Genomic DNA, 24,110 nt, shown 5'->3' with positions numbered 1-24,110 from the left:
TGGATGTGTGAATGTGAGGGTGTTCAACATTTGTTTGTATTGTACTATAAAAAATTTCAATAAAAATATATGGGAAAAAAACCAATTAGTGTTGAGACTCGTTGTGAAGGTGCCAGAGCGCTAAGATACAGATGCAGGGGTGTCCAACTGGTTTGGAATGCTTTTTTAAAAATGTCCTTTAAAAGCTTATTCTACTAATGACTGCAACATGATTCTTGAATGTAGCAATGCTAATTACCAGTACATTTACGATTAAACTAAACAGATGATTTTTTTTTCTTTTGTTTATTCTAGACTTGCAGTCTGATTGACACATGAGAAACGTGTCCTTTTTTGGGGAGGTGACATCATTCACATGGGAATTCCCTTCACAGTGTGTTACTCCTTGCTCCTGGATAGATCTAGCCAGCAGCATGCTTTAACACTGGTCAGGTCATAGCTGCCCCTTGATGAAAAGGATCATTTTGCAGACCACACGCTGTCAGGAAAGCCACCTCAGGCAGGGCTCCATGCTGTCTCCAACTGCGGCTGCAGAGAGAGACAAAACAGAAGCACAGCATTTCAGTGCAACCGCTGCAACACGGCTTGTTTTGCACTTGTGATTTTGCCTCTTGGGCTTCCACGGTGTCAACAAGCCGTTTTATGCCCTTGTTCATTCCTCCCAATCATAGAGTTTCCCTCATTCACTAAATTAGGATGGAAATTGGCTGGTGTTCATCAATAGCTGAAAAGGTTTGGGGTTGTTAATTAATTAAAGAAAAACTCCACAAAAATATATTTTCAGAGTCAAAAAATGACTTATTGGTTGTCCCCGTTCCAAGTGTACTGTTGCATTAAGGTTGTTTTTTCATCATTTCAAGGCATTAGTCTTCAGGGTTATAATTAATCACTTCACGAAGAGCCATGACTCCCGCTATAAAAGCACTGACAATAAAACAAGAGAAAGTTCTTGAATCCAGCGACCTCAGACAAGGTCACTGGATGAACTTTCAAAATCTAGTAAATATGTTATTATTGATTACATCAAATCAATATTTCCTATAAAATTACAAACACCAGAACACCGGGGTCCTGTTCGCTGTTACTGGAAGGTGAAATCCAGTGAAAAACTCATATAGGTTTTACCCTACTGATTCATGCAATAAGTTAACATACTATTGTGTATATTAGCTGCCCACCTCTTCATTCTATCACCCACAGAAGTCATATTTATATAAAGATGCCATGAACAACATTAAATGTGTTGTTCATGGGTGTTAAAAGCCAAACAAAAAAATAGAATACATATAAATAAATTTTCCTTTTCTCTGACGGGAAATGTGTAATGATTTCATACTGATTATTGATTAATTATAGAGTCATCAGCCCTAAATTAAATAAATTATTTAGTAAAGGGTTCTATTTGATTTGTAAAAGCCACGTAACTTTGGGGAAATTCTTGCACACTATCATTACGGTTCCTTCAACCATTCTTAGGAGGTTTTCTTTTAATTTTGTTTCCTGTGACTCACTGCCTCAAATCTTGTCTCAAGTTCTACATTATCTGTCTTGAAAAATAGTCACTAAGACTGTTTCCTATTTGTAAGCGGTAAAGAAGTTTGTATACCTCTCTGGAAGACTTTAATCAACAGCCATGTCTTTGCGGTTCCACTGGCGCACTAATAGACTAGATCATTCCTCTGGTATTTTTCACTTCTTCTAATAAAATGTTTGACAGCACAGCTAAAGTAGTAAAAACACCTTGTAAAGCTGTGAGGTTAACAATTCATTTAAAGGCAACTTTCTTCTAATTAAGTTTTGAATAAAGTGTTCTTATCAACACTGTTTTCTCCATCAGGCAAACGCAACAATGCTAAAAATTGGAACTGGATTTAGAAATAAGAGGGACAACCTTTTTTTTTTTTTTTTACTTGCGATACCCATAGTTAGCCTAACCTTGATCATAGGGATTCCAGTTCATCATTTCAATTTACTGCTACTTCTTAACAGAAGGTAGTCAGCTTTTTGTAGACAACTGTTTCTTTCAGTGACCCAGTTTAACAAATTAAAGCTCTCACTCCTACTCAATATGTTCCAGACAGTCTTCGACGAGATGCGACTAAATTCACTGCTTTGGGCTTTGTCATCATTGTGTAACCTCTCGTGTTTGTTTTTGCTTCATTATTAGAGTCCTTACTTGTTACATCATTGAAGCAATCATTGACTTGTAGCTCTCAACGTAACTTTACAAACAAATCTGTCTACAGGCGAACAATTCTCTTAAAATATGGACCATGTGGTCAAATAGATTGAGATTTGTTTTGTTTCAGTTTTGTTTTTTAAATTTCTGTTTTTGCTATTTGTCAAATTGAAAGACATTTTGGCCAAATATATACACGGAGCGGTGTAAAAACATCCACAGCCTTGAGGTTCACAGTCTATGCCAGACTGATGATGTTCAAACAGCAGCTGAAAAGCTGTGAGGGATTTTATGAAGAGCTCAGGGGGTGACAGCTGAGTCGGGCTGACATGAACCTCGACCTTACACCTCTTTAGAATGTCAGCAGGCACGCACATGTGCACACGTTAACACACTGATATGCTGGGCCCAGTAATACTTAAATGCACAAGTCAAAGCTCTGTGTCTCCCTGTCTCACTTTGTCTCTCCCACACGCCGCCACGCACACAGGCAGGCTTTGAAGGCTGTGGCAGCAGTCACTAATGTTTTGCAGGGTCCCAGTAAGTAGCTGCAAACTGTTTTCTTTCATCTTCACAGGAATAGATGAGGAGATAGGAGGACAGGGATGGAAATCATCAGGCAAGCAGACTGCAATCACATAGCAGCTCTTATCTCCAAAAAGCCAGGTTTTCGGGAACACCCTTGTTTTCAGATGAACAGCAGCATCCATTTATTTGTTTATTTATTTCTGGCTATTTTTCCTTGGGCGTTGAATTTTTATTCATGGTCAGGTGTTACAAAATATGAACTTTGAAATCAAGGAAACAGTGAAATTAAAAACAAGTCTTGAGGCAAAGACACAGGATAAACCTGATTTGCTGGTTTAGCAGACCCCCGAATATACATGAATAACTCTGTCCAACATATCAAACATGAATAGTGAAAAATATTAAAATGGGAATTTAATTATCATAAACTGTGAGGCTTAAATTTAGGTAGAAATCAATTTTAAGCCCACAGATTTAAAAATGTAGCATTACCATGCATCAGAAGGAGGCTCCTGGAGAATTATGTGTACTTCCCAGTGCAAAGCTAATGTTAAGCTCTGTGTTGAAGGTAGCTAACTCCTCTGAACTATAAGCTAGACTAGTTTAAAACCACAGTGTTTGTTTTCAGTTTCTACAAATCTTAACATGAAGCTCTAATGTAGCGTTGAGAAGGACTTGGAATTGCTAGACTGCAGGTTTGAAGGAGCTGGAATAAGTAATGTAATTAATGTTGTGCAGAGACTATTCTGATTTTAAATGAGTAGTTTTGTAATATTATTTAACATAACAGTGTGAAAAAGTGTTGAACCCCTATCACTTCTGTAGGTGCAGCTATTTATTGAAACATGTACACATACATGGAAACACAGTGTGTATTGTATACCTTTATTCTTCAGCACAGCCTGAACTCTCTTAGGCAAGCACCAGGCTTCTTGAAGGACATTCGAAGCTTGTCTTTAGATGTTGGCTGCCTTTTGTTCCATTCTCTGTAAAGATGATCCCAGAGGTCCAGGCTCTGGGCAGACAGTCCATGACTGATTGTGTGTGTTTTATTCAGGTATGCTGTGTATGATACTTATTATCATACATCTCTCATACGTTCAGCTGATCCTGAACCAAAGTTTTCAAATTTGTATTTATTACTCCATTAAAAAAAACTGTTGCCACTGACCATTGCTCATAAAGCTTTGGCAAAACTGGTCGCTGGGTCAACTGCATCTCTCGAGTCCTGCGCCAGATCTTTGCTGGACTTTGACTTGACTTTATCTTGACACAGGCTCGAGTGTGTGCGAAGATATGCTAAATTTTCAGCTATTAGCTCTTAGGAAATCACCTATTTTGGTGCAACGATCCTATTTCATGGCTGCCAAACTATTATTGTTGGCATTTTTCACATATTCAGCTAATGGTTTTTTTGTCACAGGCTCTTAGTGACAAAGTGGTTCTGAATGTTATGTGCAGACACGACACTGCTTCATCGGTTGATTTAGGTGCCTTTTGTATGCTTGTATCATCCATAGGTCAGTGTTAGGTGGCTTAATAAACAAACAAATTAGAAAAAAGGATTTCTGTGAAAATGGTTGGGTACAAGAACTGGGCTGAAAAGGACTGAAAAAGCAGCCAATGTCCAAAGAAAACTTTTGAAAGACTTTGTGTAAGCCCAAGAAATCCTGACAGCTTGGAAACAAAGTAGAAGGCTCAAAACTTTTGCACAGTACTTCATATACCCTTTTCATTTACAAAGACACTAAAGCATTGCACACATTTACAAAAGTACTACTTTTCTCTGTTTCCTCCCTTTCAGTAAGAACATAATTTCCTCTCCGCCTTTTAGAATCATAAAGAGGATGCTGCAATGGCAAACTCTTAATTATTTAATTACATCAATATTGGTCACTGCTGGAAATGCAGTTGTAATTAAGTGTCATTTCAGGTTCCAGAGTGTGCATGTATTAATAATGAGCTAATCAAAAAGCACTTGGGCTGATTGCCAGGACATTAGCACCTAGAAAGAGGAAGGGAATTAACTGTTGTCTGTTTCTGGCTCACGGAGCACGTCTGCATCTGTCAGGGCCTCCAGTGGTTTATTGTTTTTAGTTGAACTCCCACAATTACCTAATTTTGTTTTGAAAGTTAATGTGTTAAGTGTTTCCCTGTGTAGTGCTGAAGTGTTTTAAATCCACTGTTTATCAACAACAAGCAGCAAGATGGGAGTTGTCTGGCTGAAATTCTTAGTTGGACACACACACACAAACACACTCGCTGACACACACCTATCCATAAATTGAAGTGTCATTTGTAAAGGTACAAGAGTATTTCTCCGGGGAAATCTAAAGAAAGAAAGTGATAGCGTGACATCTCTCGCAAAATGTCATTTTGTCGCTACAAGCAACCTGTTGAAGAATGTCTGAAAACATGCTTCCTATTAATATGCCACCTCTTTCAAACAGGTTAAGATCATTGTGAGTGTGCAGCCATAACACAGGTAGAAATTACGTTTACTGCTCACTACTGCATCTGAACAGAAAGCACAGTCTTACTCACAGTGCACTTTGTGTTTTGTTCTTGAGACACTGTTATTTTGGTAATATATTCCCTTATATTTACTCATGCTGTTGTGCTCCATTTCACATAAGCTGCGTATGCCAGCAGCCAGCTCAGAGTATATTTCATAACAAGTAGTCTGCTGGTTGGATCATAGATCTGCATTAAGGGATCAGAGTGGGACTGGAAGTAATTCATAGATGATGCTAAGCTTTAAGTGTCTGGTCTCAGGAAGTTTGTAAAAAAAAAAACAACAACAACAAAAAAAGCATAAAAAGCTTTTTTTTAATGAAATATTGTACAATAAAATCCATAACAACTATAGCTTATTAAAAAATAAACACAGTCTAGACTCCAACACCAGTAGATGAGGAAGTGTTAAACTAAATAACTTACTTAAACTTACATACAAGGGAGTTAGAAGTAATGAAATCCTCTGGCCTCTCAAAGAGATTTGTTTTGATCTGAAGTCGGTTGATCCCAGTTAGCAACACTTTGTGATCAAAAAAGACGAGAAGTCAAACGAAGGTGACACGGCTTCCTGGTCTTGGTCGTAACTCCTGGTCTTTTAAACTCCTTTAAAACAATAAAAAACAATTCGTTTTGGAAGCAGTGATGTTGCCTATGGATACTTGACAATAAAGCTTGAACAAAATTTACAGTTCCAGAAAGTTAAAAACAAAATGCCACTGTAAATACTTCAGCATATTACAGCTAACAGCAGTCCAACAACACACTTTAAATATATCTTTCACATCTATCAAAAAAGTCATATTTTGTATATTTATAACCAGCACTGACTGACAATAGCTTTTCAATTATTCTTAATTGTGTACTTGGCTCTTTACTACAATGCTCAACCCAGTAAAAGTACCACACTTTCCACTTCTTGAAGGTTTTCGAAGTGTCTGCTGATTGATGGGACACGGTCTTTGCAATACCAATATGGATATGATTATTCATATTCATATAAGGTTGACAGATACAAATAACAGCATTGTGCAGTGTAACAATAAGTCTATACTCTCTGTGATTGCTGCAACCCTTGATCTGTTTGGATTTAATTTATAGTGCAGAAGTTGTTTTGTTCTCTTTGATTAGATTAACTACAGCAATGACTTGCCCACATTTAAGAGACCAATAACTTTTACACAGTCAAAGGCTTTAACTTTAACTGCCAGGGTGTCAACATTTAAATCCTTAACATGTTCTCTTTTTTCATTTAAAAACTACTTAAAGGTTGAAAGCAGTTGACTTGTTTTAATGGTGTGCACCACAAACGAATACAAGTATGAATAGAAAATGCATGGCACCACCGTTTTCCTGTAGATGCACCAGTATTCTAGAGTAAGGCTATATTGCTGAAGCTGTTTTGCTATGCTATTGGGATATCATTTGAATCCTGAATCCTGAGCTTTGTGTTTTTGAATGCGGTGTAAGCAGGATCAATGCCATTCAAAAACAAGCATTTACTCTCTGAGCTGGTGAGTGCCACTGATTTGTTTTCTGGCAAAATGCTGTGAGGAAAGAAACAATGCATGAAGGCCTCTATTCAAAGGCAACCACATCATCAGTTGTGAGGCAAAACAAAAAATTGTGGAAAGAATAAAAATGACATTTGCAATTTTTTGACTGGTTAGATTAAGCCGTCTTTAATACTTTTTAACGAAATAAAAATCTGCGAATCATAGAACTTTTTTTTTTTATTGGCACTTCTTAGCAGGCTGTGTCAAAGCTTTTTGGTTCGGTTATAAAATTCCTCACAGTGTGGATTCTGCAATCAAGCTGGACCACCTACTGATCCATGCTAGGGGAGTACATTCAGATCTGAGAGTAGATGCAGATGGTGACAAACTGGCATCATCTTGCATGAAAGAGCTGGATCTGTCAAATGGTTGAGGTGTGATGGAAAACATTGTTTGGCTATGATTCCATTGTGTCTTCTAATGAGATTTCAAAAACTTCCAAGCACAAACAGAATCCCTTTTTTGCTTCGTCTTCTTGTTTCTTTTGATAAAGGAAACCAAAGGAACAAGATCAAGCCTTTGGTGGTACTGATGTTACTAAGGAGTTGATTTGTATATCAAAACTGCCAATTTGGCTGATCCTTGAAGTATTCCTTAAGCTGAAATGGGGTTTTTTTTAATTTCTCAAAGATTTTGCAGCTTGGTAAATGCACTTTAGTTAGTATGTATCATTTTTCCACTACAACTGAGCACTCAAAGCACCACAAGCCTCATTTATCCATTCACACACATTCAATTCCCACTTAGTAGGAAAACATGCTCTGCCTGCACAACCACCCAAATATGTAATGATGATATCAAAATACATGAGGAAAATATACACATATATAAACATGCAAGCTCATATTCCCAGATCCACTGGGAAATTGATGCTTTCTGCGCCACTTGTTTTGTGGGGCGTTTAAAGTCTTTGTTCTCAGCTTTGAAGCAACCACTGTAAATGACTTTGAGATTTAAAATGTGTTTGTGGAGTTAATCAGTGTATCAGCCCTCATTTAAGCCTAAACAACACTCACTATCTATACACAAACGTTTAAGTAAAGTAGTAATCAAATCCAGCACGGACTACCAACATTGTAGCTTCTCGCAAACAAAACTGGCATCTCCCATTGTTCCATTAGTAATTGCAGTATGGGCAATTTAATTTCAGTCTGAATTATATACGGCTAAAGATATTGGAAACAAAATTCCTAAGCACAAAATATTTTTGTGTAGTAGCTGGCACATTGTTCATAGAGGAAATCTGTGATCTTGTCCGTGTCCTTGGTAGCTTCCCCATTCTATTCAGCTGTGAAGAAGGATTTTCTTATTTTTATTTATTCTTATTTCTTTATTTTTTGCTTTCACAATTTGTTACTTTAAGAAAATCCATGAATACTGTGTGTACACATGAGCCTGAAATAAAATTCACACACCAATGAATGTCCAGTTAGATTACACACTAAAGGGATGTTTATACATGTTCATTCGTACATTAATGAAATCAGCAGCAGTTACCTACACTGCTACGCACGTGCATTCCTGTGTGTTCATGCTACACATATATGGTCAATTATTCCTAGTATTACTGCTGGTCAAAAACTTGGATAAAGCAGTAAATAATCAATTTGGACATACAACTCAATAATATCCATCTAAATTCCTTCTGCGTCATCTTAATCAACGTGTAGATGTGTCGTAATCCAGCAGAAGCCAAGTGTAGGGCACAGAGATAATATTTAAAAAAAGAATTACAAAAGTGCACATAACCGCCAAACAAAGTAGTTAAAAAAAATCAGGCAAAAGAAGCGCGCCACGAGAACACAGGGGATGTAAGCACTGTCTGGCAAAGGCAAGGGGGAACGTAGGATTAGATATAGCTTGCTAGGATTGGGTTGTACTTCTCTTTGCCTTCAGAACTGCCTTGAGGCTTCATGGCATAGATTCAACAACATTCTGCAAACATTCCTCAGAGATTTTAGTCCATATTGACGTATTGATAGCATCACACAGTTGCTGCAGATTTGTTGGCTGCACATCCATGATGCGACTCTGTTCTTCCACATCCCAAAGGTGCTCTATTGGATAAAGATCCGATGACTGTAGGGACTGTTTAAGTATAGTGAGCTTATTGTCATGTTCAAAAAGAACAGTTTGAGATGGTCTGAGTTTTGTGACATGGGACACTATCCTGCTGGAAGCAGCCATCAGAAGATGGGTACACTGTGTTTATAAAGGCATGAGCATGGACACCAACAATATTCAGGTAGACTGTGGTGCTTAAATGATGCTTGGTTAGGGGCACACAGTGTTCTAAGAAAATATCCCCTACATCATTACACCACCACTATCAGCCTGAACTGATGGCAGGCAGAATGCATCTATGCTGCCATGTTGTTTGTGCCAAATTCAGCAGCCTTGCCATCCTACTCTGACATTTGGCATCAACAAGGCATTATCACCCAGAGAACTGCTGCTCACTGGATATTTACTTTTCTAGACCATTATCTATAAACCCTAGACATGGTTGTGTAGGGAAACCCCAGCAGATCAGCAGTTTCTGAAACACTCAGACCGAACTGTGTACTTTGAATCATGCCACGTTCAAAGTCACTTCGTCACTTCTCTTTCCTATTCTGATGCTTGGTTTGAGCTTCAACATTTGAAAAATGCCACGAAAAAGCAAAACGAATAAGTGACCATGACCCGATGCGTAGACTATAAAGTCTAAAAAAGTCTAAACAAAAGACATGCATTAACATTACTACACAAACTTTGCCTTTTCTTTCTTTCCTGTCTTTTCCAGCATTACTTTCTTTCCCATTTAATAAAACATTTTTTCCTTCTTAGCGCTCTCTTTCTTTCATATACAAGCCTGCTTTCAAAGTGGATCGACCCTTTGACTTGCTCTTGCTGAGCTGGAAGACTTGTATTGGCCATCGTGTTTAATTACAACAAAAGAAATAAGATGCATTGGGCTCATGTCACAGCATGATGAAGATGAAAAGAACATGACTTTCAATCAGGAAATGAACATCGCATTGGCTTTCTCGCCGTGCTTTGTTCAGTAATGACTCTTCTTTGAGATTGCGGCCATGTAAACAAACATAACTACAAACAGCAGCATTTACATGATAAATGTGTTATACACCGTTTACTGCCTATGAGGTCACATGCCGAATGGGATTTTCAATTTCATTTATTGTAGCCACAGTATCTGGTATTTTGGGACTCTGTGCTTTGGTGTGTTTGTGTGAGACAGGAAACAATTCAATTTGATGACTGATGCACTGTCTGTGTATCTAACCATCTGTCTGTCTGGAAGGACTTCTTCATTCACTTTTGTAAATTCCTACGGTGATGTTGCACCCAGTGTTTGGGGCACACAGAGCCATCTAGGCGATGAGACTGTCAGTACGCATCACCAAGCAACCTGCCAAAAAACAACTGAAATCAAAAGCGATCCGAAAGGTCTGATATTACGGTCACTGTGTTTTGCTAGTGACAGTTGGAGAATACACATAAGCAATTTCTCAATCTAATTTTCTCTTTATCCAAATAACACAAAACATAAATCCTCCTGCAAACACTCACATCTAGGTGTGCCACCTGCACTCCTCCTTTCCCTTGCCGCTCTTCTCTAATCCACTTGAATGTAGCTGGATATTAGATTAGAAAGTTATAGATGTGATTATTCATCCCTGGGCGCAGCCATCTATTCGCTGATTAAAACATGAACTGGGGGCCATTATGTAACTGCTTAAAGAGATTATACAGAGTCACCCTCATGGGGGCTTGCTCTCAATTGTAACATACAATTGAAACAGCACAGGCTACGGCACTCATGAGAGCATGTTTGCTATACCTCTATAGCTATAGAGATGAAGTGCAAGAGTCGCACGGAGCTTATTGCAATTTTAAGTTTTTTCAAGGAATTGAGTTTCTCCTCCAGTGTCTTCAATTAATGAGGTAGAAACTGTCAAGCAGTTGCCATGGGTTGGTTTTTGGAAAAGGATTTTTATAAAAGACACCCCCTTGTTTTCTGTAGCCTATTATATTATGACAGAAAACAAGTGAACACCATGCTCTACCCAGGAAAAACTAGACTGGTTGAAAGATGAAAGTCCACAGTCAATATTACCACTCAAACTGAAATGTTCACAAGCTGCATGCTGGCTGTTGGCTGCTCATCACGAAACCTTTGCACCTGGTGAAAAGAGAAGAACCTCAAATTTTATTTTTCTAAATCCCAACCATCACTTTCTGTTTGCACATTTACCATGAATACAAATTTACCATAAACCTTCATGCAAACACTCTCACGCACACGATATGTAAACCGGCACAGAGGATCAAAGATTGGGCTCTTATTCTGCATGTATATGGAGTAAAAACTTTTGCATGCTACTTCATGCTCATTAATAGCATGAAGCATGAAGTGAGCTCAAAGAATTGTCAATTTCATAAATTTTCAAAAGACCAAGACAGAGATAAAGAATCTCATCACCTCTACCCCAATTCAAATGTCAGGAAAGTTTTGGGGGAGGGATTTTGAATGTTAAGCCACAAGATGTTTGTGAAGGTTCTCAGTCATCCAGGTCATCGTAGTCAAAGGAGCTTGCAAAGAAAAGCGTCTGGACTTCTTTAAGTTGCTTGAAGACGTTTCACCTCTCATCCGAGAAGCTTCTTCAGTTCTAAGGTCAAATGGCAGAGAGTCCCAGATTTAAACCCAGTGGGAGTTTCCCCCCACAGAGGGACAAAAGGACCCCCTGATGATCCTCTAATCACATGAGCCAAGGTGTGAAAACGGGTGTGGGTCCCAATCAGCCAGAGTTTCGGGTGAGCTCATTGTGAAACCTGGCCCCACCTTATCATGCGATTTCCAGAGGTCAGATGGTCCTCCTTCGAGGATGCCAATGTTCACATTTTGGACAGAGAGGACAGATGGTTTCAAAGAGGAGTGAAAGAAGCCATCTATGTCCACTGTGAGCGACCATCTTTGAACAGAGGCGGTGGTTTACGACACCAACTGTCTGCAGTCAATCCAGTTTTGAGTTCCCTCCCCAGACGCCTTAACGTACACTCACATCCTGGGCCATCTGACCTCTGGAAATCGCATGATAGGGTGGGGCCAGATTTCACAATGAGCTCACCCGAAACCCTGGCTGATTGGGACCCACACCCGTTTTCACACCTTGGCTCATGTGGTTAGAGGATCATCAGGGGGTCCTTTTCTCCCTCTGTGGGGGGATATTCCCACTGGGTTTAAATCTGGGACTCTCCGCCATTTGACCTCAGAACTGAAAAAGCTTCTCAGATGAGAGGTGAAACGTCTTCAAGCAACTTAAAGAAGTCCAGACGCTTTTCTTTGCAAGCTCCATTAAGCCACAAGACGACCAATCACTTTCACTCTACATGAAACTGCAGCCAGTAGCTCGCAATGGAGACTAGAAACCACCTACTATGAAAAAGTAACACTGACTAAACACCAGTAGCATTTGTTGATTGTTTTCTCTGTGCACAAATATAAAGACCTCAAGTTGTTGTTTTACAGGGACCATTTTGTAGTCTTCTTTAGTTGCCAGGCAACCTTTATAGGGACAACAAGACACTAAGGAGTTACTGCATTTGGCCAGATATGAGTGTTATCAATCTGTTCATCTAACTCTCAGCAGCAAAAGCAATTAAGTAGCCGCTAAAAGGGGAACCTTTCTTCTTTAAGAACCATGAAAAAATATAGACTGAAAATGCCTGGTACTAATTAGAAAGTCGCACATATCAGTATACAACACTAAAAGCAGTACTGATGTTAAAAACAGATTGTTTTTTAAGGCTCTACGTGGTAAAGCACCTTTCTTTGAGCCTCTTCTCTGGATTATCAAGATATCATCTCCAGTCTTCCTCAGCGCTGTCTCCCGCTCTCATTATCGGAGCCGCTTTGATGCTGTGGGTTACAGGCGCAGGCAACCAATGGGAAATGTCTTCAACTTTCTAGACACAGTGTCGTTAGTTCAGTAATGATGAAAAACATGAATATAGTGATGTTGGATTGTCTTTGATGATCCTCTCATTCAAAGAAAAAAAAAAAGAGACAGGGACAATGCGACAAAGTCCTGTAGGAGCTACAGATTTAGGCCCTGAGGCTGACAGGGCGTGCACGCACACACACACACACACACACACACACACACACACACACACACACACACACACACACACACACGCACACATGCATGCACACATACAGTCTTAATTCTTACATCTTAAGTGGAAGAGTTATTCACAAAGTGAAATAACAGTCACAAAATTTAGTACAAGCAGCAATCTGGGACATTTGTTATATCAGTTGCATCTAATTAAGTTAAAAGTAAAAGTGGCTGCAACAAATTAAATCAGGTTTTTCATTTAAAAAAACTGAAACCTTCAGTATGGTCCAAATATTCACAGCCTGTAAGACAAGCTGACATGATTGAGCCTTGTTTAAATCAAACACGGTTGTTGCTGCGCCCCCTATTGGAGAAATACTAACTGCAAATTATAATTATTATTATTTGTTTGTGCTTCCTGAAAATGGGGTCCTGAGTCAATTTATCTTGTCTGTGACAGACTAAAACTTAAAATCAGAAATCCATATGAGTTTGAGAAAACCTCATCTCAATAGGATTATATTTGTTTTTTGTTTTTTTTGGAAAGTATGGGGAAAAAAGAGGGCTGTATCAATTCTTAAACTTTGTCGTTAAAGCCAAAATGATTAAATATCCAGTATGGGCAAGGCTGACATCACAATGCTTTCAACTTGACTTGAAGGAATCCAATAATACCTCTTTTTTTAAAAACAAAAACCACTTGGATTTATGGTACACGCACCTTCATCTTCACGCAGTGGTGGCACTATAGGGGCAGAAATGTGGTCAAAAGAATGAGGGAAATCAAAACATATACTGCTGGTGGCCTCCATGTTTTCATGAATAAATCTGAGAGAACGTAGCTCCAAAGGAAATTTTGAGGAAGAGGCAAATGTTACCAGATTTACTGAGATGCTGCCAAAACTGCCGTAATACTCTCCTTACACATTTAAGCCACTGGCAGACTATGAGTATACAAAATATGAATGTGTTGTACGGCCACATGGAACTGTGAGAATCCCTTTCCCATTGACTGTTGCTGGGGTAAGTCCCGATCCATATCTAAGTGTGCCATATGTTTCTTGGGTAACTTATTGCTTTCCCATTCCCAATAAAGTGGCAGAATAAAAAGGCTTTTACAGGTCCCTGTGGGTAGCAGCTACTTCCACTGGTAGTCACTGAGCTGCAGGGCTGCTGTGGTGACAAATGGCACCAAGCGCATATTTTACTATTGCCATTTACAATGCATGATCCAGGCTGTGCTGCTCAAATGACTGCACAGCAACACTGTCGAGAGTTATGGTAGCTGTAAGTGTGTGTGTGTGTGTGTGCGTGCTGGAAACACACATACTGATATGTGTGTAGAGTTTATTTTGAGTCTGTTAGTGACTTAAGCATTTTTCCTCCTTATTATTCAGCTACTTTAAGGTGACACTGGTTACATATAGTGCTTAAAGATGCACATGATACCTGGTTGTACTTTTGACAAAATGGAATAAGAATCTAGATGTAGCCTTGTAAAAAGTTTTGACACTTAAGTCCGCAAATGTAGAACTATTAAAGGATTGCAGTGCAAAATTCAAGTGGTTATTGCTACTGCATAATTTTATTTGAAAGTTCATTATTCTCTAGCACATCTATGGGAAGTGGCACTGAAGGAGTTCTCCTTTTAAGGTGAACGGTCTCTCATTTTGCTTTTAATAAAATCTTACATTCAGGCATTCATTTTTGAATAAATTCCTGTGCTCGTCTCTATGGCAAGTGATCACTTATTTCTAGTAGTCTGCTTTAAGATGATGCACATCACGAAGAAGTGGATGTTCAGTAGTTCAAAGAGCAACTGAGTCCGAGGGTCACAACAACACTTGGATTTATGGTACACGCACCTGGCACTAGAGGGGCAGAAATGTGGTCAAAAGAATGAGGGAAAAGCGAACAGTCACAGGCACAATCAGTTATTCCTTGCGAATATCAAATAATCCATCTATTCTGTTTAACCCAATAGCAATAAAAGAAGCTGTTGTTGAATTATACCTCTCACTGATATGTCTTCATGCAGGTCCAACGGACGTGGCCGTCAGGGGGCAGGCATTAGTCGGTAAACTAAGCTCTCGAGAAACCCTATCCTTGCTTTGCTCCACACTGAGAGATTTTGAAGGCGCACAAACTCGTACACGTGCAATCATTAGATGGTCAATAAAAAAATCCAAGAAAGTAAAGAAAAAAGTTAAACTACTCCCTCTCTCCTAAATTTTAGCATCTAGGAGGAAATACAAGGTTCTTTAAAGTCTGTTCACTGTCTTTAGAGTGAAAGAACGCACCTGCCACGAGCACAACGCTGTTCAGACGTGTCATTAAAAGTGAAACGCGTGAGCTGAGATTTTATCTGCATTTCGTATTTTCGTGTGTACGTTCACGAAAGACAGGGAAAGGGAAGCAAAGAAGAGAAGAGAGGGAGAAACATGGTCTCGCATGGTAGCCAGAGGGCGGTGGCATTTCTCTCTGCGTAAACAGAGACGGTGGAGAAGGAGAGAACGCACGGAGAGAGCTTAGTGGCAAGGCAGCAGTGCCGCTGACACGAGTGAAGGGAGCCCGTGGCTGTTTCCACCTCTGCTATCACAGCTCGCCCCGCGCCCTTTGAGACGGACTTAGACATCGGGACTAGAAGTTACACACCAGCCGCTTTGGTCTTGGACACGTCTGATCAACCAGCAGATCCTGTTGTGGAGGACGTGTTGGGGGGTGGGTTCTCGTTTCACCCACCGTGGACGGAGGAGTTTATGTGTATTACGCGTTGCCTGTAATGGGTAAAAGTGGACAGAGAAGTGGAATAGTACTCGGGAGCTCCAGCCTGGTGAGAATGAGCGCCACGCCGAGGATCCTGATTGTCCTGGTGCTAATACACGCAGGAGTCGCTCAAGGTAAGGCGTGAGAGCGCGTCTTCTGTCAAGCGCTTTAATTACACCTTGCACGTTTGAAAGTGATGGGCCTTCTCCTTCACTGCCGAGGTGCGTTTAAGTGGTATGGGCGGCATGTCAATTAGTAGACCCAGAGAAGTATCCCCTCAACAAGGAGATATACTTTTTTTTGGCCATATTTCCATTTAAATTGACTTAGAGTAGAAGACTAGCTTAGTATATGGTCAGCATCTTAATGTGTAAACTGTGTATGCGCATTTTCTTGGCCGCTTGAAGTGTGCTGAAAAGCAGCTAAACTCACAGCCCACTTTTTTTTCTTCCCAGGGAAATACGACTAATAGGCTAATTAATCCGGGAAGACCGAAAACGATAGCCTGCTGTGTAGAAAAACGACTTAAAATGAGACTTAATACACAGAGAAACGTGCACTTGACCCACTATTGAGAACCAGATAAATAGGAATATAATTGCAAAACTCGCGAGCAGTATCGTGGGACCTCGCGGGCAGAACAGAATATTGCGGGGATTTTCTGCCAGTTCTGTTTCAGTTCTGAGCGGACAAATGAACTATGCGCAGATGCAGTTACATTAATGTGAAAACACCGTGAAGGGCAGGCAGGGCTGGAGAATCTCTGATTGGGCGACTAGTGCATTAATTGCGCAGTACTTCGTTAAAATTAACGAAGGTCCATTGCTCCGATTGAAAGACCGATCAGAAGTCACGAACACTGCGCCGCCAGAAGGTTAAAGGCAATTACAGTCTTATGGATCTCATAACGCAATCGGAAGGAGGCAGAAGGAATGGGCTGAAAGTGAGGACTGTAATACAGCCCAGCAGGATTAAGCAGAATCCAAAGATAGCGCAAACACATAATGTAAAGATGTTTCGGTGCTGAGTATTAGAGCCGTTACTTACTATACGCCCGCATAACGGGGATATTAAAGTGATATTTCTGAAGAGTGAGAAGCAACCACCCACTATGGCCGGTGTTTGTGGGGAATGTCGCGGGTCATACACTGCAAGCAGCCCAACTTTTAACCGGATGCTCTCCTGGATAGGATTTTTTTTTTTTAATTTATCATGAACCATGTGGGATTCGTGAAAATGCTGAAACCAGACGCATCTTTCCAGCTTTCACATTCTTATTGACCTTCTCAGGGAGAACTTGTGCCCTGTTAATGTTCCTCCAAAAGAATTAATGCCCAGCCCCGGTGCTGTTTTACGACACAGCTTTATTCACCACCACCTTTTTAAAAGCTGACCTTCTTAAAGCCACTCTTGCTCGATGTTTGTCTTCTATTTAGCTATGACCCTATAGTTTCTTATAAAGAATTCACGCAAAGCTTCAGCCTCTGCCATAAAACTAATAATTCCACTTGAAAAACTTCTAGAGTATTCCCTAGAGTAACTGTCATATGCTACACAAGGATGTAGTGCATACATTAGTATTGACATTACAGATTAGCCTCAGGTTTTTGTGCCGAATCTGGGTAGTAATTGGACATGATGTTGCTGCCACCTTTCTCTCATTGCCCTGGGGAACAGCTTTTCAGTAACTGCCGCTAACATTCATTATAACCGTTCTCCATTGGTTTACTGTTAAATCGATACATTTCAATTTAGGGGACACGATTTGAGCAGGGTTTCACCAACCTTTGATAAATTGCACATCGGTGCCAATACGCGGCTCAATTTAACTTTCATTGTAAAATCTGATAATTGGAAGCTTAAACTGTTGATGCGTTTTAAGGGAGAAGAAACGTGTATATTTTCACAGTCCTGAAAAGTGTCGTTTTTCTCGCATTCTGCCCTCATTTAAAAGAAAAAAAATCTTTTGAATCCTCTGCTTCTCCTCTTCCGCATCCATTTGGCGTAGCTGTTATGTGTGTTTTTTTTCTGTCACTGTTCACAACCAACTTGGCTCGTGTCTCTGAAGTCGTTTCCTTGTGTGAGAGGAGTCACTTCATTAGCTGTTCTATTGAATGGGGTAAAACACACAAACACAACTTAACTGAAGGGGGGGGGGGGGGTCTTTGTGTACCTAGCTGATCCTGTCTGTGGATCAGTGGGAGAGAACCTCCTTCAAATCCCAAACATCGTTCCGTGTACATGGAACACGAAAATACATCCAGTTGTTCTAACCAGATTATTCTTCCGTCCATTGCAGCTCATGCATCATTGAATGTCTTAGGGCCAGCTGTTGGCCTCTAGTTTGTACTCCACAGTGGAATATGTGGTTTTTGGCGAGTTTAATAGCAGAGTTTGTTTTTGAAGTCATGACTAACGATGTTCAGGATGATGGTGTTTGTGGGAATGATGCTGGCGCTGCTTTTGATTCAAATCTGATCGTAATGAATCACAAAGGTTTCTCAAATAGAGGGAAGCTGTTTTGTTTTCTTTTTTCTTTTTTTAAATCCATTTTGAGTACACTTATTTCACACAAAGGGTTCAAGCCAAGTTATTTTACTTCACATTTAGTTCTCCCTTAAGCTTTTAATTATGAACCTTTGATTTATTCATTCATTTTTTAGCTCTCAGTCATTTAATCTGGCCTGCAGACGTCTCTCCTAGCTGTGCAGCACGGTAGAAAGTGTATTGGGCTGTGGAGAAGTCTCTCATACACAAAGGCGCTTGTGCACACACTGACATGTGCACATACAGTACAATCAGAGGAGAGTGTTAGTTGAAATCCTCTCATGCCAGCTTGAGTGCAAGTAGTTGTGCCTTTTAAAGCCATTAGCTAAGCCCCCTTACATTTTGATCTGGAATGAATGGATGTCAAGATTGCTGCACAAAGTCTCAGAAGTCCACTTTTAAAAAAAACCCACGATGACTCAGGTGCTGTGTAGCTAGGTTCTACAATTCAACTTTTCGTGCATTTGTGTGGCAGCTTGTTGTGTTACAGCTTACACGTTTCTTTAAACTGAACATTCAGATCTATTTCAGGATGCTTTCTCACTTCGTTTAAAGCTGTGCTCTATAGCTACAGAGAACTGTTGGTGTGTAGTTGCATATGTATGTGAATGTGTTGGTACAGAACTGTAAAGTTGGGCTTACACGACTCCTGTGAGCTGTGTGCATTCATAAACTTGGCAGGTTGGGGACGGTTTCAGAGAACTCCTGTGGAGTGTGTGTGTGTTTGCGCGTTTGTGCGAACTTGGCACTGTCATAGAGTTCCGAGCTCATGTGGCGTTTCATTGCATGTGTGTGTGCACATTCGGCATTATAATATTGCCAGGGCTCCCATGCTGTCTCCCATTATGCTATGTCCCTGTCCTATGGTGTAGTGCCGCCATCCAGGGTTCAGTGCTTGTAGGGGGGCAGCTGGGAATTATTGGAACTAAATAGGCCACTTTGATTGGCTGTGCTGCTCAAGCCAGCGCTGTGCAATTGGTTGAGCAGATTCTGCGTGGTAAATATGATGGCGTTTCTGCATCAGAGGGTGTGAGAGAGAGATGGAGGGAGATAAAGTGAGAAAGCGAAAGGATGAATGGATGAGGAAGGGAGATCTCTCTGGGTGGTTTGTACTAGCTTTGATCACTCCACTAGGACTGGACAAGCTCACTGACTGTCACACTTACTGCCATATGCAGACACACACACACACACACACACACACACACACACACACACACACACACACACACACACACACACACACACACACACACACACAGAGAGAGATTTTTTTTTTTCAGTCAGACAGTGCAGCATTCTGTTTGCTTTCTGTGTGTGTTGTGTGTGTGAGCATACTCTATGTGCATGGCTTGTGTGCGCGGACAGGCGTTCATGGGAGTGTGTGAAAGGAAGTCTTTGACTGTGTCTGGGGTTGTTTTGTATCGAAGACCCTCCTGCTGCTAGCAGTAGCCTAGTGATGGCAGATTTCCCTTGCTCTCTCTGCCTTTTTCTTTAAAAAAAAAAATTAAAAAAAAATCTTATCCTTGCTTACTCATCCGTGTGTTTCATAGACTCTCTCTTTAAGTGTGACCAGTGATGAGACTTTTTTTTTTTTTTACCACCCACCTTTTCTCTATCTCTATCCTTTCAGTCAGTGTCTTCTGTTAGTTGCTGAATGGGTTTTCCTCACCTTTTTTTCCCTGCTTGCCTGTGGGCCATGGCTGCTCATCTATTCACTGAGTACATTTTATGTTGCACTGTGAAAATGCCGTCCACCTTCAGTACATCAACACATAGCAATTACAGCTCAACCTATTTCGAGAATCAAGAGCCCGAACTCGAGTTGTTTGTGTAGCAGCAGAGAACTTTGCAGGCGTGTTTTTCTTTGAGGAAAGAAGACAAGAAATCCTTCTTTCTGAAGAAGTGCGGTTTTCAAAAGGCTGTGTCGACAAACTGCGTCACGCCAGACACCACTTGCACCATTTAGTATCTTACTCTCCGCAGGGGAAAACCCAGGATGGAACATAAGAATGCATCCCTGTGTGTGCGCGCTTGTGTTCTGCTGTGTGCATTTGTGTCTCTGTGAACGTGCATGTTTACTAGAGAGAGAGAGAGCCTGAGCTAGAGAAAAGACGAAAAAGAGAAAGCAAAATATTCTGAAACCGATTCCCAGCGTCTCCCGCTGTTAGGCCTAATTCCTTCTAGAGTTTCATGTAAAGATCTGGAATTATGAATTTTTCATGGTCTGAGAAACCTAAGGCCTCATTTGGTGCTCTCATTTCCAGGCTTTTTGTTTTTGTTAGCTGCGTCTGTGCCCGTGTGCGTGTCTCTGTGTGTAGGGTGGTTGTACTGAGAAAACGCCGTTTGTTCTCAATCAATGGCCTACTATATAGTTCCCGTTGGTCCCATGGAATCCTGCACTCAGGAAAATGATAACCCTGTTTGACTGTTTTATCTTTAAAATTTGTTAATTATGCTCCACCAGCAAGGGAAAAAATGCATTCAGAAACGGTATGAAAATTAGCTGCACATGGGCAGATCGGGTTGAGTTGTAAAAAAACAACAAAAAAGTGAATGACCTTTTGTAAAGAAACATCCAATAGAATTTGTTTTCTAAGGCTAAAAAAAGGTCATTTGTGATTAAGTTGCTGCTTATGAAACTCTGCATTTCTGATCCCAGTAGTAAACAGTTGGACTTGGTGAATCCCTGCCACTCAGTGCCGGGCCACAGATTTTTGTGCTGTTGTCCATGTCTCGGCTCTTCCCTCTTGTCATATGTCCCCATTTCTCCTATTCTCTGTCCTGTTTTTCTTCTTTCCCATCTGCTACCTCTGACATGCTGTTTGCCTTGTAAATCTTTGTCATTTTTTATTATTTTGTTCCCCTGCTGCTGCCGTCTCTCACCACTCAGCGTCTTTCTCTACTTAGATTTACGCTGTTTAATTAGAGTGTAGCCAAAACACTGGACATATTGTTGTGCTTCCGAACGGGGCCCACAAGCAGCAGGACATTTTGTATTTTTTGTGTGTGTGTGGTCACAGAAACTCATCTATCTGGCAGAGAGAGGGAGAGAGAGTTTGCCTACACATTGAGACACACACACACACACACACACACACACACACACACACACACACACACACACAAACGCCTTCTCCTACGGGTCCAGTACAGATAAATGGAATTGAAAGGAAGGAACGAGACAGGTAGAGAAATGGAGCTCCACACTATGCCAGCTGCTCTTCATTGAAATCTCACCCTGAATCTCTTTGTTTTAAGGCCTTGCCTGTGTCTGCAGCCGCCAGCCGAGGCTTTTCATGGTCTATATATTCTTTTTATTTGATACTGTAAAACCTCCAGTAAATAGCACGGGTTGGTTTATTTGCTTCAGAAACAACAAGCAGCAAGCTTCACTTATTGGAGACAAGCGATTATAGGACACCTTTGTTTCATCTTCCTGTGGGGGGGCTGGACCCAACAACTTCTGCCTCTTCAGCTTAATCCCTTGCCCCCTCCCGTGTCTGTCTTTGACACTTTGTTTGGATTCATGCCAAAGCTACAGTCTGCTCCGTCTCCAGATTTTATTTTTTATTTTTTGCTTGCTTGGTGCACATATTAAAGACAGGCTGCACATTTAAAATGTGTGTATCTTATTATTATTATTTTTTTGAACAATATCACAGATGTTTGCAGCGCTTAAACTTTTGTGTGGCTGCATTACACAAGTGTCCCTCCTTCAAACAGGCGAATATGAGGCGAGACACTTCCACATATGTGTTGCTCTCTTTTGGAAGAACAGTTTCTCGAGGGCAGACACACGACCAGCAGATGGATGTTGGGTGTTTTGGCCGAGTGGCGTGTTTGTGTGTTGGAGCAAGAGTGTCTTATTTGTGTTGCCATGAATATGTAATTAAGCTGCCATTGAGAAAAGACGACATGCCGCGACAGGGGGTCCACGAGGCTGGGTCCCGGGTCCTTTTTGTCTCTGCTGAAAGCTTGTTATGAGCTTTGTCCTATACTGAGAGCGTGAGAGTGAGGGAGCAGAGAAGAAAGGACAAACATAGGGAAACACAGGGAAATGGAGACACGATGAAAGAGAGTGTGTTGGATTAGAGAAGGGAAGTGAAAGAACAGCATAAGAAGGTGTTCTCTTTCTTTCTTTCTTTCTTTTCTTTTTTGAGAATTTGACATTCATGCTCCTTTTTGACGGGAAACAAAGCTGCACTGTAAAAGTCCATTCAACTCTTGGTCGAGAGCGGAGAGGGAGATGGGGGGAGGAGAACAGGGAGGAGGAGGGAGCGAGTGAGCAGGCTGAGTAGTGTTTGGAAGCTGCCTGAAGGATTAGTCTCTCTCGTCTTCCTATCTTTCGCCACTACATTCTCTCTTCTCCCTTTTTGTTGCTCTCTCTCCTTCTTTCTTGCGCTCCTTCTCCCTGTCTTCTGAAAGTTTTCCTCTCTCCCTTGCTCCCTCAGTCCACCCCTTCCCCAACAGTAACTCTTTTCTTTTCCCCACTCTCCCTCTTTCTTTGCTAAAACTGCCTGGTAATCTAGTGGTCCATCTAAAGGAATATCCAAAAAACCTGAAACCATAATTACTATAATCGCCACTGCAAATTTTTACCTCCTAGGCTTACGCTTGCATTTTGCACATATCCGTGTACACAAACAAACGCGCATAGAAGCCTTTCTTGAAAGCGTACATTGTAATTCAGTAGGATGCAGTGAAAAAAAGAAAAAAGGATTTAGTGTGTGTTGTAAAACCCCCCCAAAAACCATTGCTCGGCCATTGCTCGCTATAGATATGATGTAATTCACTGTGTTATTCCCCTTGTAGGCTTATGAAAAACAAATACATAACACACATGCACAGATAATAATGTGCACAAATGACTGCAGCTTATTCTGTTAGCATTTATTGCAGTAGGTAGAAACTTGTACACACACAAATATACTCTGTACACTAGACACCCATATGGTACTGCAAGGCCATTGACTCATTTTGGCTCCACACCAATGTAATAACAGACGTGGTATATTTTACTCTGCGGGTGACAAGATTACGTGTAAGCAGTTTACTTTGATTCATTTGAACACAGCATTCTAAGTGGCTAATGAATATGGGCAGTACTTCGCTGACAAGGCACGTTTTCTGTGTCCGGCGAGTGTGTTTGTGTGCGCGTGCAGATGAAATATCACATTGTTATATTCCGGAATTATCCATGCACACAGCATTTTTTTTCCCACCAACACCTCCCCCAGAGGAACACAGGTAGGAAGGTACTTGTAGGTGGAGAGTGGAGACAAAGGAGAGAGAATAATGACTTTACATTGTGGAAAAAAAAGAAAGTCTTGCTTTGTGAAATCTTTTGTTCATCAGGGAAAAAGGTGATCATAGAAGAGTGAGACGGGCTAGGGATCGAGGGGGGTGGGGGGGAGGCGATAGAAGGGATCACCTTTCTGACAGTTCTCTGAGAGAAACGTAATTTGATTAAACAAAACACTAAAAGTTGAAGGTCACTCTATGAAGTCTGCGTTACTTGGCTTGTTTTGAGGTTATGACTGGAGCGGCAGCTGCCACTTGGGGCTGTAGCCAATGTGGAAATAAAGTCTAGTGCCAAAATATACTGAAACATTCAAGTCTGATGACAAATATCCTAGAACAGCGCGTTGCACTTTAGCTGTTTTTAAAGTAACACAAAGAAAGGCCTTATGTCTCATATGAATAGTTTGGAAAGCCTAACTCACAGCTGAGGCCGTTAAAGATGAACAAAAATAGCCTCATTTGTTCTACAGTGTATTAGGCCATTTGTATTTAATCAAATATGGAGTCAGTTGACTTTTTTGTTTGTTTGTTTGTTTGTTTATAGGTAAATTTGTGTAGTTATGAAAATTATTTAATAAAGGATAAAAGCTT

General features: G+C 40.7%; 1 protein-coding gene across 2 annotated transcripts in view; it reads left to right on the top strand.

Moving 5' to 3' along the window:
- Nucleotides 1–15,043: 15,043 nt before the first annotated feature.
- LOC113033572 (netrin receptor UNC5C) overlaps nucleotides 15,044–24,110 on the top strand; it is a 184,688-nt gene continuing 175,621 nt past the window's right edge. The window contains exon 1 of one of the 2 annotated variants that reach the window (XM_026187526.1): nucleotides 15,044–15,802. In XM_026187526.1, the coding sequence (XP_026043311.1) occupies nucleotides 15,685–15,802 (118 nt within the window). In that variant the 5' untranslated portion in view covers nucleotides 15,044–15,684. The remainder of the gene's footprint in view (nucleotides 15,803–24,110) is intronic. The other variant, XM_026187527.1, reaches the window with a different exon arrangement.

This window comes from Astatotilapia calliptera, chromosome 12 (assembly GCF_900246225.1).
Source record: "Astatotilapia calliptera chromosome 12, fAstCal1.2, whole genome shotgun sequence".
Classification (NCBI taxonomy): domain Eukaryota; kingdom Metazoa; phylum Chordata; class Actinopteri; order Cichliformes; family Cichlidae; genus Astatotilapia; species Astatotilapia calliptera.
The sequence above is the reverse complement of the archived record's forward strand: the minus strand, read 5'-3'. Positions and strand labels throughout refer to the sequence as shown.